The following is a 16943-nucleotide window of genomic DNA, read 5'->3' as shown; positions in this document are numbered from 1 at the left end:
CCTTTTGTAGATTGTCCTGAGCCCTAGAACAGCATGTGGATGGCTGCAAATTTTCATCTACTTCTTGTTTCTTTCTTGCCCTTGCCTCTATGTGGGCTCTTCTCTTCCCAGCTGCCCAGCATATCTGCTGCTCTGTTTTTATCCTTACCTATCACTTCATATGACTTGGTAGGCAGAGAGTATGTCTTTTCTTGTTCTTTGGGGAATATTGAAATCAATAACCTGCTGTGTGAATAATGGTTTTTGAGGAAATGATATGTAAATATAAGGGAGTAGAGTCATTTGATGTTCGACTAATGTTTTCTGTAGTTAACACTTGATGGGGGCAACGTATTACGTTTATCAAAAGCTATCCTTAGATCTGCAGCTTCTGAAGTTGAGGTGCTGTGGCATGGCACCATAGCTATTGAGAGATGGGATTGCTATTTTTGATGGTTGATCATACCCAGGACCATGCCTAAGATTCACAGTTCCACTATTTATTTCAGACTGCATTTGGGGAGGCTTTCTCCTTCCTTAGACCCCCTGTCACAGGAGGACACTGAGGCTTTGAGGTGTCCCTTTTGGGGTCGAAATTCTCATTTACTAAAGCTTTTTTGCCATCTTGAGGAATCATGTTTAAGGTAAGGCAGTAAGAAAAAAAAGCTATAAAAAGAACTTGGCTCTTTTGACTCCAAGTGTGGGTCTTTTCTTTTTATTGAAGGGCTTAAGAAAACATATTGTTTCAGTCATCTGATAAGTGAAGAAATGGAAGTCATAGTAATTTGTGATAGCCTCTGCATTTAACAGTTTATCTGGGAAGATATTTAGGAGTATGCAATAAGAGACTTCTAAAAATGTATCGTTTTTGACTCAATAACAGTTTTGAAGAATCTATTCCAAAGAAAGAATTAGAAATATAGGCAACTCTTTTTGAAAAATAGGAAGAAATTAGAACGAATGTAAGATGTCAGCAATAGAGAATGGTTAAATAAACGGTGATGCATACACTGGAATGTTATGCAACAGTTTAAAATTGTTTTTGAAAAATTTTCAACAGCATGAGAAAATAATATATAGTAATCATAAATAATGAAAGATTTCAAATAAGATGGTATAATCTCAGTTACATAATGAATTAAACATATACTTAATTAAAATAATGGGATAAAATATGTAAACATTTTAATATTGGTCCTCTCTGGGTGGTGACATGGGTGGATTTTTTTCTTTTAGCTTTCAATCATTTCCAATATTCTTATAATGAATTTATAATCAGAAAATATTAAAGATTATTAAAATATTTAGGCGAAATAGAAAATCACTGAACTTTCCAGCCCTAATAATTCAAAAGATTAAATTTCAGGACATAAGCTGTTTTAAGAAATTGTTTTTTTTTTTTTTTTTTTTTTTTTTTGTGTGTGTGTGTGTGTTTTTTTTTTGGTAATAAAGACAAGGTTGGGTGTGGTAAGTCAAGCCTGTAATCCCAGCAATCTAGGAGGCTGAGGTGGTGATCTAACCTGAGGCCAACATGGTGAAACCCCATCTCCACTAAAAATATAAAAATTAGCTGGATGTGGTGGCGAGTGCCTATAATCCCAGCTATTTGGGAGGCTGAGGCAGGAGAACCGTTTGAACTTGGGAGGCAGAGGTTGCAGTGAGCTGAGATCACACCATTGCACTCTAGCCTGGGTAAGAGTAAGACTCTGTCTCAAAAAAAAAAAAAAAAAAAAAAGTTGGGTGGGGGTTTGCTCTGTTTCCCTAGTTGGAATGCAGTAATGCAATCATAGCTCACTGCAGCCTTGAACTCCTAGGCTCAAGCAATTCTGCCTCAGCCTCCTAAGTAGCTGAGACTATAGGCATGCACCACCACATTCAGTTAATTTTAAAATTTTTTGTAGAGATGTGGGTCTCGCTGTGTTGGCCAGGCTGGTCACAAGCTCCAGGACTCTAGCAATCATTCCATCTCAATCTCCCAAAGTGCTAGGATTACAGGCATGAGCCCCTGTGTCAGACCAAAATTTTAAATTTAAAAAAGAATGCTTGATCCTGTTGTTTTTTTAAAGCAAAATATACTACTTTTGTACATTTTGTTTTTAGTCAATGTATGATTGTATATGGTACCAAAATCCATGTGATAAGAGAGTGCTCTAAATATTATTATTTATTAATAAATAAAGTATTATTACTTACATTATTATGTAAATATGCACCTTATAGGGTAAACTAATGGTGAAAGACTGAGCTTTGGAGCCAACCTTTGCCACCTGCTAACTCTGGAGTTTTGGCCAGGTTATGTGCCTCAGTTTCCTTATCTATAAATTGAGAGTGTGAAGATAAATGAGAAAATACACGTAACAGTCTTTAGCACACTTCTTGGCACACAGTAATCATTTAAAGGCTATTATAGCTGAAATGATCAGTGAATCATAATGTTCTACTGAAGGAGCCCTTCTTCCAAATTTTCTTACATATAGTATTTAAGAGGGGCATATGTTAGGTGTAAGTATTTTTTTTTTTTCTGAATACAATGGTAATAATCCAAAGACTGTGTAAGAGAAAGTAGATGTTTCTTCTCTGTTCCTCCTCTCATCCGATTAGGATGGAAATACTCCATGGTTTTCTACAAGCTCATATAAACCTAAACATACACAAGGTAACTGATTTTGTCGCTTTGGTTTTGCCTTATATATTACTCTTATATGTTACTTTTCCTACTTAGTAACACACCACGAGCATTGCTCAGAGCCAATATAGATTGAACTAATTTTTAGTAACTACAGAATAGCCTAAATAATGTAAATGTGCCAAAATATACTTGAATTATGCATTATGGATACTCAGGTTATTGCAAGTCGCCACCCTCTACGACAGATGATGTTGAATGCAGCATCCATACACAGAATGATTAAGATTCATTGCATGTATCTCCAATGAAAGTTTCCCCAGAGTGACATTGCTGAGTTCAGAGTCAGTGCTAATTATAGTGCAAAGGGATTTGGGGTGCAAATACTACATAGAATTTTGTTGGTTTCTGCCCTTTTATAATCTAATTGAAGAACAAATACGCATTTATTTTTCCAAGGATTTCTTTGCTTATGTACAACAATTTTAGTAAATGGTGTTTATTTCCAGAGAGGTTTGAAATCCTTAGCATTTTGAAACGTAAATCAGAAGAGCAAAAGGAGTCTCTTGAGTTAGGTTTACTCTGTGTAGTCTTTGCTGTATTTATTAGATACAAATTTCTTAGAAATTATACATAGGTAAGTCTTGCAGTTTTTGAGAGCTAAGAGTCCCACTTGAAAACTGAGGCACCTGACTTTTGCCCTCTTGTTCCTTAATGTGCTTACACCCTACACGGTTGCAGACAGGGGAAGAGCCATCCCCACATGCAGTATCTTGTCCCTAGAGGCCCAGGCTTGCTCAGTACTGAGGCAAGCAGCTGAGCAAATCTTGTTTTGAGGTCACCGATGGTAACAGGAATGATAGTAAGCTAACAAATTATTTTTACAAACATAGAGTTACTGTTCTAGCAGTAGACAAGTTCTTTTTCTTTGTAATGACACTGAGAGCTACTTAGTACAACATAAGGTGTTCCAGGTGTCTGCTTAAGTAGTGTGGGGTATGTGTGTGTTGTGAGTGTCTTTACAAGGCAGGGCACAGGGAGAAGAACGGACAATTGTAATGGGTTTGTGGTGTATGTGCGTGCATGTGTGGCCATAGTCTACCTTTAACAAGCAGCATGACCACGTCTGTTTAGAAGCTTTGTTTTTTCCCTATTAGTAATTAACATTTGGTTACATCAGTTGGGATTATACAACTCTTTAACAGCTGACACTAGTTCATACCTGTTTTCATGCTTTCTCCCCTCTGATTCAGCTTCTTGGCTCTGGAGATGTGATTGCATTATATACTTTAGAATCCACCTGATTGTACTTCTGATTCACTGGAGTGGTCACATCTCTGAAACCCACTGGGCCCCTGTCACGGTTCCAAGTCAGTGGGACCTGTAGTTGCTTGCTTTGCTTTCATATTTTTTCTCCTTGTGTTGAATAGCCTTAACTTTAAGAATTATCTGCTCTGTAACTGCTGGCCTGTTGGGAAACCATGTTTACCATTGTGATATTTAGCAGTCAGTGTGTTTCCTTGGGCTTCCTGCAGTATTCAATGAAGTAGCGAGGATCATAATGGCCGTGATAGCAAACACATAAACAGTGCTTACCATGTGCCAGGAATTTGTTATGATTTAATGTTTATTATGATTATTAACTCATAACCTTCCCAACAACCCTAGGTGGTGGGGACTATTTTCATCCTCATATTAGAAATGCCGGGAACGAGGCAGTTTCGGACCCATGGCTGTGCAGTGTGTAAGTGGCTTAGGCATGGAAATGACTCTGCTTCTGGGTGAGGCTTGCTAGTGGGTCTGGAGAAGCCAGTGAATGAGGCGGCATTCCCAGGGAAGCTCAGAGCTGGATGCTCAGACCCAGTTGGAGAGAGCTGGCAGAGTCACTTGGCTGCTGCTCTCTGCTTGGATGGGAAGTGACACCCTGGACATAGGAGGGAAGTTGAGGGAACTCACTCAGGATGGGAGGAAGGAAATGGGGGAAAGGGAGGTGTGGAAAGCTTTGCTGAGGGGAGGTCACAGGCAACCGTCTCTCTAGTAGAGCCCTTCTTTCTTGGCCACTTCTGCCCCTGCAGAGTGCACATCTCTGGAGAAGAGCGAAGCAAGCTAAAGGTATGTTTATCCTCAGCGAGTGTCTTTTGATTTAATGAGTGAGTCATATCCCCTGCCTGGAAAACCTCTTCATTTGCTTTTGTGATTGTGTTTTTCAAAATGGTTTTTGAAAAGGTTCTATGTGACAAGCTCTCTCACCCCACAACACAGTGGTACAATAGAATAAGACATCTAGGTAAGAGGCTCTGGCAGGGTGCTACGGCTGGGATGGCACCCTGATTCTGCCACCATGCCTTCTGGTTAGAGCTTCCTCGGGCTGAAATTGGGTCCCAGCCTCAGGCTCACCTCCATATCTGAGTAATGTCCACCGTGGGTGAGCAAAGATAAACTGCTGATGGTATGTCACAGCTTTTTTTGTAGAATGTGGGTGCTTGCTATTGTCATTGTTATTTTCTATCGTAAGGTTGTAGCTTACAACCCTCTTTCTGTGTGATATCAGCATGGTTCATTGGGTAAAAATGGGATCAGATGGAGCTCTGGGTTTGAGCTTGATTGTCTTTAGTCACTGAGTGATTTTGGGGGAATTTATTTCCTCTCTTTAGCTTCAGTCCTTAGTCTGTAAAATGGGATGGTATAATAAGAGTAGCCCTGTCATAGGGCTGTTGAGATCGTGCTCAGCAGTGTGCCACCGTCAATGTGTCTGCTTCACGAACGGGGGTGCTCATTATTACCTTCTTAGTGCTCTGACACTCGTGGGGAATTTCCCATTCTGAATTTTAGGTGTAATAATAAGTCCTGACACTACAGAACATACATCATTGTGGATATAGAAACTGACAGCAAAAAGAACTGGAATTGAAGAGCTGCAGATTACACATCTCTCAAAGAAGGGTGGGGTGTCTTACGACAAAGCATTCCTGGCGTGACTAGACAAAGCTCATCTGAGAGTAAACCGGCGTCAGGTGTTCTTCTGATGGAATTGATTAAGCAAGCCGGACCAGGAAGAGTCCTTTATTTTATGCCCAACTGATCGTTCTTTACATTTTAAAGAACTTGTCATTTTACTTACAGAATTTTTCCATTTGCCTTTTAATAATGAAGGGAAAAACTATTGCTTTTGGTTTTACCTAGTTAAATCCAAGTTCTATTTTGGAAGGACAAAGGAGTTAGTTTGGAGGGAAAATTCTGACCCTTTTTTTCTTGTAATGTACCTCTGCAAAGTGAGTACTGTTATCTGTTTTACCAGATTACTTTAAAAAGTATCACTTAAGTCCCAGTGCGGTGGTGGCTCACGTCTGCATGTCTGTAATCCAGCACTTTGAGAGTCCGAGGTGGGTGGATCACCTGTGGCCAGGAGTTCGAGACCAGCTTGACCAATGTGGTGAAACCCCCATCTCTATTAAAACTACAAAAACTAGCCAGGCATGGCGGCATGCGCCTGTAATTCTAGCTATTCCTGAGGCTGAGGGAGGAGAATTGCTTGGACCTGGGAGGTGGAGGTTGCAGTGAGCCGAGATCATGCCACTGCACTCCAGCCTGTGCAGTGGTGACAGAACAAGACTCTGTCTCATAAAAACAAAAAGAATGAGAGCAAAAATATCATCATTTAATAATTTTTTAAATTTTACAAACCCCAGCTTATGATTATGGAAATTTTGGACACATACAAAGCTGTAGAGAATGGTGAGACCCCTGACATAGCTGTCTCCCACCTTCAAGGACTGTCAACTCATGGCAGTGCCTCATCTGCACCCCCACCCAGTTCCCACACCCCGTGATTTTTATAAGCAAATCCCAGACAACATTATTTTATCCATAAGTATTCAAGATGTATTAGAATGCCTTCAGAGGAAAGTTTCACTGGGGTCAAAAATGAAAATATGCATGTTCTAAGTTGCTTCCTGTGGGAAAATCATGTCTCTCTGGAAATCTCAAGATAGTAATCCTCAAAGCAGGGGGTGGAGAAATGATCTTTGTTAACAATAACCCAGGGAGCTTTTTTGAACGAACTTATTCTCCTAGAAGATTGCCTCCTGAAGCCACCCCCACGCCACCCCGAGTTCGCAGGGAGTGTTAGAGAAGTACAAGCTAGAGAACCACTTCTTTGGGGAAAGTGCTCCCGGGTTATGGAGGCTTTTTAACCATCGTGGATGGGACTTGTTTAAAAATGTATTTATGTTCTTCCTTTTTAAGCAGATTACGTTGGATACTATTTAATCGTTCCTATTTACTGCAGGATGTTTTGGACACCGCTTTGTACGCCGTGGAGTGTGTACTTTAATCATTTGCCTGTCACCTCCCTTGTTGCCATTTTTTGTCCCATGTCTGTAATAACAGCCCCTTGTCTCTTTAGAATCTGTTAAGGGCTAAGACGTAAGGTCAAGGAACTTGTAAAGAACTGCACTTAGAGTAAATGAACTGAGGGTGTTCTTTTGTTTCCTGAGCAAAGTGTATGCTGTTGGAATTAAGGATTTGGTGATATTTAACTGCTCAAAGGATGTTTTGGCTCCATTTCTTGGTTTTTGGCTATATTCTACATAGATGAGGTTGCTGTGTAGCCACCTTTCATAGGTGAGGTATGACTGTGATTAATCATAACACAGCAGGAATCTTTCTCTTCCAATTTCACATACAGCTTTTGAAAGACTTGAAAGGTCATTTACATGGTTAGTGCGTAAGAAAGATGGAAAATGTGTTTTAGGACAAGTTTCCATCTCACCACTGACAGTGAGTTAGGAGGGAAGTAATAGAATTTTAAACTGTTCCTTTTAAAGTTTTTGTTGTTGTTTTTATTTTCATTAGCAACTAAAGTTAGGGGTTTGTGTTTTAAACCTTGCAGAAAAACTTTACGTGGCTAAAAATAATCTGATGTATGGATATCATTTGGTACTGTACAGCTCTAAAACTGATTGACAGAAGAAACTAATAATCTAATTTGCACTGAACAAAACTAATTTCCTTTCTGCCCTTCTTTAAGGAAAAATAAGGGTGGACATTTTCAGTATCTCCTCTCATCCCCTCCCACCTCATCCCTTTTCTTTTTTTTTAGCCTTTTCCTAGGAAAATGACCTAGTACTTATCAAAACTGATCTATGCCCTATGCAGGTTTATACACAGCACAGACCAGTTGCGTCAGTTTTTCCTTTCTTACACCCTGACCAAGATTACATAGCTCTGCAAGAGGTGCTTGAGAGTTGTAACAATAGGAATGCTGGAGAAATTCCAAAGACTGTTGGTAAATATAGGATGCAACTGAATAGCAGTTAGCTTCTTTTGGTGTTTTCAGAACTTATCTTTAAGAAAAAAAAAAGAGTTAAGTATACGTAGCATAGCGTGGGGACTAGAAAGAAAGTGCGATGACATGTTTAGGATTTGGATGTGAACTTCTGTCTTTCATTTGCCTGTGCAGGTAACTCAATAAAAGACTAAGTACAGACTGTGCAGGTAATTTAATAAAGAGGAATACACTGTATTTGGTTGATATTTGTGAAAGATCTCTCCTCGTCTTACCCCTCATATTTAAAGATTTATTTGCTCTGCCAATGACATTTTCTAAATTGTGAGAAAGCTGTCTTTCTTTGCTTTGTGTTTTTAACTTTGAATAATTTTTTTGAAATTAAAAAATGAGGGAACAAAATACTAGAAATCAAGAGTTCATAGGTAAAGATGGAATCTTACACTTCAGAGCTTAGGAAGCTGATTGATGACTCAGGTGAATTTTAGAAGTGACTGAAGACTTTTTGTATGTTCCCTTCCACTGTAGCCTATTCTATAAAAGACCTTTAAAATGTGGTGTTTACAGAGCAAACATCCCAACAAATTGCTTTCAGTAAGCAAGGTCGCAATAAAACACTTTTTATCATCTCAGTAGTTCCGTTGTCTTTGTTGCAAGGAACTTGCCTGGATGTGCCATCTCTGTCTGTGAGAATCAGTGTAAGACAGATCAGGGTCTGGAAAAGGAAAACTTGGGTGGTGGGAATGTTCTTTTGGAAACCCAAGTTCAGTTTTTTCCCCTGAAAAAGCACAAGTAAGTGGAATAACTTCACTCTCACCCCTTTTCTCTGTAGCTTAATCCTCTCTTAAGAATCCAAAAGTCAGACCCATCTAAGGCTCCAGATTCCTTAAATGATTTGAAGAGTCACTGAGGTCACGTGAGCTGGAGTCTCCTGCCCTGCCTTAGTGTCAAAAAGCCACTGATCTCAGGAGCCATTCTTTCTTCGTAATGACTATGTGAGTCTGTTCTTGCATGGCTATGAAGAAATACCTGAAACCAGGTAACTTTCGAGAAAAGAGGATGAATTGGCCCACAGTTCTGCAGGCTCTACAGGAAGCATGGAACCAGCATCTGCTCTGCTTCTGGTGAGGGCCTCAGGGAGCTTTCAATCATGGCCAAAGGTGAAGGAGGGGAGCAGGCATCACTCATTGCAGGAGAGGAGGGAGCAAGAGAGAGGGGGTGGGAGGAGCCACACTTTACAACAGCTAGATCTTCGGAGAACTCAGTATCCTGAGGACAGCACCAAGCCAGAAGGCATCCACTCCTATGACCTGAACACCTCCCACCAGGCCCCACCTCTGGGTGAATTGGAGATTATAATTCAACATGAGATTTGGTGAGGGCATATATTCATACCATATCAGTGACATTTATTTTACTTCCTGCCATGTATAAAACTTCCATGTTATGATTTTAGAAGGCCACAAAGCTGAATCCAACACAGGTGCTAAGACACACATGGGAGTGATTGTAGGGTGAGGGACTCTGTGATACACCAGGAGCTCTAGTAGAGACACAGCTTCGTGGATTTTATAAGACCAAGGGAATTTCATATCAATTTCCCCTGGGGAAAAAAGGACAATTGGCAACACTGGATGATAGACACATGCTATTGGCTGGAATAAGAAATCTTCTTAGCATCTTCCCACCCACGGGTCTTCAGATGAGATATAGTCTGAGATTCTCTCCTTTATGCTTCAGGTGTCTGAGTTTGTGGGATAACCAGGGAGCAGTGGTTGGACTAAGAGAATGCGTGATTCAGCATTCCACATGGTCAGTTTTTCCATGGGATTGTCATGGCTTTGTGTTAAACTCTATGCTTTGCTTTGCCGTCCTACCTTCCACCTACGTTTTTAACTTTTTAAAAGACTTTCTCTACAGTACGTGGTCAGGTCCTCAGTTTCCTCTTTGCACAACTGCCTGGCCATGCTTTGAGCAAACCTGGCATACTCTGAAACTATGAAAAGAATAGGAAGATAACTTGCCCACACTTCCTGAGTATTCACTAGAACTATTTTCTCATTTACTTCTCACTAATAGGTGGAGTAGGTATTATCTTCATAGGTGAGTAAACCAAGGCTGAGAGAGGATAAGCACCTTGCTATTCATTCTGTCCCTCTCTGGTTAAAGCCAGGACTTGCATGAAAGTTGGTGCACATTCCTCTCCCTAATAGTACACTTTGATTCTTAGAACCCCTCAGCTCGACTACAGTCAAGTGAGGATTTTTCCCTCTCTTTAGTGGTTAGTTTTCAGTTTCCAGTTGCTTTACTGAGACGAAGACCCTGGAAGCTGAAGACTTCAGAGGGTTTACTGCGCCTTCCCTGTCACTCCCCTGTACTTTGTATTCTGAATTACTTTCATCACAAAAGGGTGAAAGTCTAAGTCTTTTTAAAGAAAAATAGATCTCTAGGGGGTTCAAGTGCAGTTTTTCTTTTCTTTTCTTTTTTTTTTTTTTGAGATGAAATTTTGTTCTTGTTACCCAGGCTGGAGTGCAGTGGCACGATCTTGGCTCACTGTAACCTCTGCCTCCTGGGTTCAAGCAATTCTCCTGCCTCAGCCTCCCAAGTAGCTGAGATTACAGGCATGCAACACCATGCCCAGCTAATTTTTGTAGTTTTAGTAGAGATGGGGTTTCACCATGTTGGCCAGGCTGGTCCTGATCTCCTGACCTCAAGTGATCTACCCACCTCGGCCTCCCAAAGTGTTAGGATTACAGGCCTGAGCCACCATGCCTGGCCAAGTGCAGTTTTTTGTGCTTGGCTATATTGCATAGTGGTGAACTCTGGGCTTTTAGTGTAACTATCACCCCAGTAGTGTCTCAGGCTATTTTTCTTTATAAGGTGCTCCTAGGAAAAAGAGGGTTAGAAGATTGTTTTGAAATTAGAAAAAAAAATCACAGTATTAAAAAAAAATTAGGAGTCAGCATTGTTAGCTTTGTGATCTCTATTTACTGATTTTACTTAGAAACAAGGTTTTGCCCTGTTGCCCAGCCGGAGCACAGTGGCATGATTGTAGCTCACCACAGCCTCAAATTCCTGGGCTCAAGTGATCCTCCTGCCTCAGCCTCCCGAGCAGCTGAGACTGCAGTTACGCACAACCATGTCCAGCTATTGCTTTTGTTTTTATTTTGTAGAGTCAAAGTCTCGCTGTTTGGCCCAGGCTGGTCTTGAATTCCTGGAATCAAGTTACCCTCCTACTTTGGCCTCCCACATATGTATAGTTTCTTTAATTTCTATGAATGAGTCTCAGCAAGAGTTGCAGGTTAACAGTATTTATTAAATATGTTCTTAAAGAATAGATCAATAAAACTATTAAGTAACTTATATTTGTTTATTTTTGAAAATAGACTTGATTTTTGGAAGCACTTTTAGGTTCACAGCAAAATTGAAAGGACATCTTAAAGATTTCCCATATGCCCCCACCTTTCCCCATGCTCCCCCACTGTCACCATCCCCCACCAAAGTGGTTCCTTGGTTGCAATAATTATTGAACCTATCACTATACATCACTGTACATCACTAGTGCCCAAATTCCATAGTTTCCATTAGGGCTGACTCTCTGACTTTTTATTTTTTAAAGAAGCTTTCTCTTAAAAAAAAAAAAAAAGTTACAGTAAATAGAATGAGGGCTCTATAATGTTACCTCTTTTGTAAAACAGGAAAATCTAAAGTATCTAAACATGTGACCTTTCTATGAGCATGTGGCATTTAGTTCTAGGTTTTATAATGTATGTGTGACAAAATGAATATGATGGGGACCCAGAGAGCCACATGGGGAAAGTTGGAAAGGTTCTAGGAACCAGACTATTTAACAGAAAAGAGTTGCTTAGCGTGAGTTTCACATCAAGTCCACTTTATAATGGATATTTAAATCCCTACTCCAATTACAAAGCAGAAGTATTCCTATTGGGCATAAAATATAGCAGGGAGCTGAGTTATGTGTGAGGAGGAGCTCTACGCCTATGGTTAAAAGATGGAATTTTGACATAGGTGCTATGGCTTCTTAGAGAGCTTAAAAGTAGTGGATAAATTCATAGACTATGAAAATGTCAAAATGAAAGAGACTAAGAGATCTTCTTCTCTTATCCTACTGTTATAGGTTAGTGTCAAGCAGATTGTTTACCTGGGATAATTTAGGCGTAGCCTCTCCTAAAGGTAAGAGGTATCTTAAATGAGTGCCTGAAAGTCCTTTCCAGAAGCACAGCTCTGTGGCTTTGCAAGTTCTGGGTGAAAATCTCATGAACTTTTAATGTAGGTAAATGATGTGTGTGTTAGGGATGAAAAGAAAATGTGTTTCTACCTCTGAGGGCATTTAGTGTCCAAGTGCGCTGATATTTTTTAACATAAGCTAGATTAGTGTATTAAAATAAGCACAATGGCTGTGGGACTTCAGACAGAAAAGGTTACCTGTGATGTTAAGGATCAGAGAAGTCCACAGAAGGAGGCAGCATCATTTAAATTCAGCAGTGATTAGGTATGAGCATGTTTACTACCTGCACGGAGGATTATCTTCTTTTTAACTTTTGATTATGAAAACTTTTAGGTGTATAGAAAACCTAAAAGAACAGTACAGTGAGTATCTGTATACTCAGTTAGATTCAATAACTTAACATTTTGTATAGTTGTTTTAACTCTGAATTTATAGATGTGCTTATGTGTGTATGGTGTATGTGTTGGTTTTTCTTTTTTTCTTTCTTTTTTTTTTTTTTGAGACGGAGTTTTTGCTCTGTTGTCCAAGCTAGAGTGCAATGTCACCATCTCGGCTCACTGCAACCTCTGCCTCCTGGGTTCAAGAGATTTCCCTGCTTCAGAGTAGCTGGAATTACAGGCATGCGCCACCACACCCAACTAATTTCTGTATTTTTATTAGAGATGGGGTTTCAACATGTTGGCCAGGCTGGTCTCGAACTCTTGACCTCAGGTGATCCACCTGCCTCAGCCTCCTAAAATGCTGAGGATTACAGCCCAGCTGTATGTGTTAGTTTTTCAAAAAACCTTTTAGAAAGTAAGTTACAGGGATCATGACATTTTTACCCCTGATATATCCACTGGCATCTCTTAACACAATTCTACTATCTCTTCTCTTACATAACCACAATTCTATCAAAATCTGAAGAAAATTAATAAGATAACATTAATATCACCTAATTTCTGTTTTCTATTTCAAACTTCCCTAATGATCTGTATCTTTTACAGCTTTTTTTTTTTTTTTCCAAGCTTGGATTTAATCAGGGTCAACACACAGCATTTTGTTTTAATAATTCCTAAACCTCTTTTACTCTACAGCAGCCTGTACTGCCTCCCCCTCCCCATGCTCAATTTTTGTTTCATGATATTGACTTTTAAAAGGATCAGACCAGTTTTCTTATAGCATATATTGATACCATATCTTGCAAGTATTTTTGTCAACTGAAGATTTTTAAAGTCTTTTAGAAATCAAAATATGTATTTTCTAAGAGCTATATTTCCAGATTATCTGCTAGCCCTGAAAGCCATTATCCCTGATACACCATTTTCAGTAGATAATGTACTTTAAAATAATCTTTATTTGCAAAAATGATAAAAGGCAGTTGTAAGATGCTAGAACAATTTAGAAACATATAAGTTTAGAATTCTATTTAACATCAGGTAGCTCTGAGATGAAAATTTGGCCAAACTTACGTTCTTTCCTGTTCGTGTGTTTTTGTATTTCATAAAATTGCGATCATCGCAATTAAAACAACTTTAAACACGTTGTTTAAAGTTTGCTTTTTATTTTCCTAGTTATGCATTGCAAATGATGTTCCATGGAATATGTAGTAGAGATTGTTTTTGCTGAGATAAATGCGTACCAAGCCAGCCACATTCTTTCCTAGGTGTTTACAGTGAGACACACACCCGAATGTAAAGTGCCTGGCTCAGGATTAAAAATATGGCTTGTGCCCACAAAGCAAATATTTTTCTGTTTGAGGCTTTCTGGTTAATGCAGGAATTGGATCTTGGCCTCTTCTGATCTGTACTTTAATAAGTTGAGGGGAATTCATGAGTAGTAAACACCTAAGGGCTCTATATTTGAATATTTGAATTTTGGCTCCCCCCCCCCCCACTGTTTTTCTTGCGGTGGGGGTGGGAGGGTCATTTCATATTCTTTTCTGTACCCTATCAAAAGATCAGATTGGCTTACCTTAGAGGCAAACATGATACTCTGCCAACATAAAGGGATGTAGAAACGTTAATCTATTTTACCAAGCCAGAGCTTCTGGCATATGCATTTTAAGCCATCATAAAACATATACCTGTCATGTTAAGGAATGTGCCCAAGGCAAGTATCAAAAGACCTGCTCTGGGAGGCTGGGGAGTATGTTTTGCTGTGTTGTAGGGTTATACCCTGACAACCTCCGTGAGGCATGAGTACCGGCAGGGAGTGGTTTATAAATATTGAAGCCATTTTATTTATTAACTTAAGAATTCCTACAAGTAGTAGCTCTTCCTGTTTGTATATCCAAGTGTCTTGGGGCTTAGGGGGTAATTCTGTGTCAGCATATGGATGAAGAGTGTAAATCCTGAGTGGATCTGCCTGTTAGGGAATCAAGTTAACAATCAGGTGAGCAAGAGATAGTCTGTTGAGCTTAATGGAGAACAGAACATTTGGACAGAAAAGATTTCTGGACATTTCTGGCTTCTTTGAAAGACAAGTTTAATGAGCCTCCCAGCAAGATTGCTGGCCCAGGATGGAACTTAGGTAAGGTTACTTTTGTTGTTATTTTATTCTGGTGTTGTCCATAGCAATAATGTCATCATTTTCATTTGGTGGGACATCAGGATGCCAGTAAGTCTTCTTACTATAATGGTAAGTTAAATTATCTGTAATTTGGTTAGAGGACTTTTGCATCAAGCATTTTGTAAAGGAACAAGATGATGGTAGGGTGGTTCCCCACATCTGTCTAAATATTTGTTGAAAAAAAGACAAAGAGTTGTAATTTTTAAGTGCTTTGAAGAATTCATGTCTTTCAATTAAAAAAAAAAAAAAAGTAGAAGTAGCTGGCTGGGTGCCATGGCTTATGCTTGTAATCCCAGCACTTCGGGAGGCCAAGGTGTGGGGATCGCCTGAGGTCAGGAGTTCAAGACTAGCCTGGCCAATATGTTGAAACCCCATCTCTACTAAACATACAAAAAATTAGCCTGGCGTGGTGGCAGTTGCCTGTGGAAGCTGAGGCAGGAGAATCGCTTGAAACCAGAAGGCGGAGGTTGCTGTGAGCAGAGATTGTACCACCGCACTCCAGTCTGGACGACAAGGCGAGACTTTGTCTCAAAAAAAAAAGGAAGTAGCTGACTGTGTTATATGCATATTCCCACCATGTTTTATCATTCATTCTAAGTAAATAATAAAGTTAAAACATAAGACATGAAAATAAAAATAATGTTCATAAAAGTAAAGAGACAGTGTTGCAAAGAAAGAGGAGGAACAAGATCAAATTTTCAGTTCAGTGCGGCACTTAAGTCTTTAAACCTCACTTTTTTCACCTGTAAAATAGACACCATAGTGTTGTTCATGAGATTGGAATGAGATAATATATTTAGAAGTTTAAAAAACAAGATAACAGTGTTTAACTTCTACTTCCAGTGGGTTTTTAAAAAATTTTATTTGATACAGAATCTTACACTGTTTCCCAAGCTGGGGTACAGTGGCACAATCATGGGTCACTGCAGCCTCGACCTTCCAGCCTCCCAGGTAGCTGGGACTACAGACACACACCATCATGCCTGTTGCCCAGGCTGGTCTTGGACTCCTGGGCTTAAGTAACCTTCTCACCTTAGCCTCCCAAAATGCTGGGATTGCAGGCATGAGCCACCATGCCCAGCCTCCTAGCATTTTCTTGAGTGGACACTATTGCAAAGTGAAAACAGCATGTGAACTGAAGTTGCGTAGACACTGGTTTAAATTCTGGCTTTGCCATTTACACCATGAATGAGTTCTCTATTCTCTTTGGACCTTCGTTTCTTCAACTATAAAGTGGCTTTTATGATATCACCCTTCTAAGATGGCATAGGGCACGGGCTCTGCCAGGACACATAGGAGCCCCAGAGCTTGCAGCTTGTCAAATCTGGATATTGATCAGTTGGGGGACGAGTGTGTGCTTCTCTGTGTGTGGAATACGGTACCATCAACAGATCCCTTCCAGAGCATGACCATGGTGTTTCTTTTCACCTGCAGCTATCTTCCAGAGGGCCGCACTGGGCATGGACACCCTTTTCCCTACCTGGAGGAGCACAGGTGATAGTGTAATTTTCCAGTCACGAAACTGCTAAGGCCATCTCAGGGTCGTGTGCGCCAGGATAGGAGGGCGGCACCCGAGGACCACGTAGCCATGCCTTTTGGTCTGAAGCTCCGCCGGACACGGCGCTACAACGTCCTAAGCAAGAACTGCTTTGTTACACGGATTCGCCTGCTGGACAGCAATGTTATCGAGTGCACGCTGTCGGTGGAAAGCACAGGGCAAGAATGCCTGGAGGCTGTGGCCCAGAGGCTGGAGCTGCGAGAGGTAAGAGGGGTGTGTGTACACACGCGTGCATGCGTGTTGGGTGTGCGAAGGAGAACTCGGCAAAGGGACCAGCCATCTGCTTCTTGGCATCTGTCATGTTTTTTGACCTAAGCGACCATGTGTTTATAAGAATCCTGTTATTCTTAGCACGGGTGTGATCTTATCTACCAGTGGTTGGGGAGACTTGTACTGATGTGAACACCGCCTAGAGCTGCATGGCGTGGCAGGCTCTTATTTCAGCTGGCGAGGAGGTTTGAGGGGAGTTGAAAATGAGAGACTCTCCCCACCAGAGTCATTTTCTCTCTTTAAAACAATTGAGTGGGTAGCTGGTATTTTGGCATTCTGGCTGCACATCAAGGAGAAAGACACCCACATACAGATGCATGCAGCTGCTTTTTTTTTTTCTTTTTTTTTGGTTGTTTCTATATTTTCCTCTTAAAAAAAAATAATAAAGAGAAAAAACATTTAGAGTGAGCATGACCAGTGAGGC

General features: G+C 40.3%; 1 protein-coding gene across 1 annotated transcript in view; it reads left to right on the top strand.

The window, feature by feature from the left end:
* PTPN14 (protein tyrosine phosphatase non-receptor type 14) overlaps positions 1 to 16943 on the top strand; it is a 193031-nt gene that overhangs the window by 63101 nt on the left and 112987 nt on the right. Inside the window, exon 2 of the mRNA XM_032289222.1 lies at positions 16126 to 16453. Coding sequence (XP_032145113.1) covers positions 16280 to 16453 — 174 coding nt within the window. The 5' untranslated portion in view covers positions 16126 to 16279. The remainder of the gene's footprint in view (positions 1 to 16125; positions 16454 to 16943) is intronic.

The sequence above is a fragment of the Sapajus apella genome, unplaced genomic scaffold (assembly GCF_009761245.1).
Source record: "Sapajus apella isolate SASKATOON/1434 unplaced genomic scaffold, GSC_monkey_1.0 scaffold22, whole genome shotgun sequence".
In the NCBI taxonomy this organism is placed as follows: domain Eukaryota; kingdom Metazoa; phylum Chordata; class Mammalia; order Primates; family Cebidae; genus Sapajus; species Sapajus apella.
The sequence above is the reverse complement of the archived record's forward strand: the minus strand, read 5'-3'. Positions and strand labels throughout refer to the sequence as shown.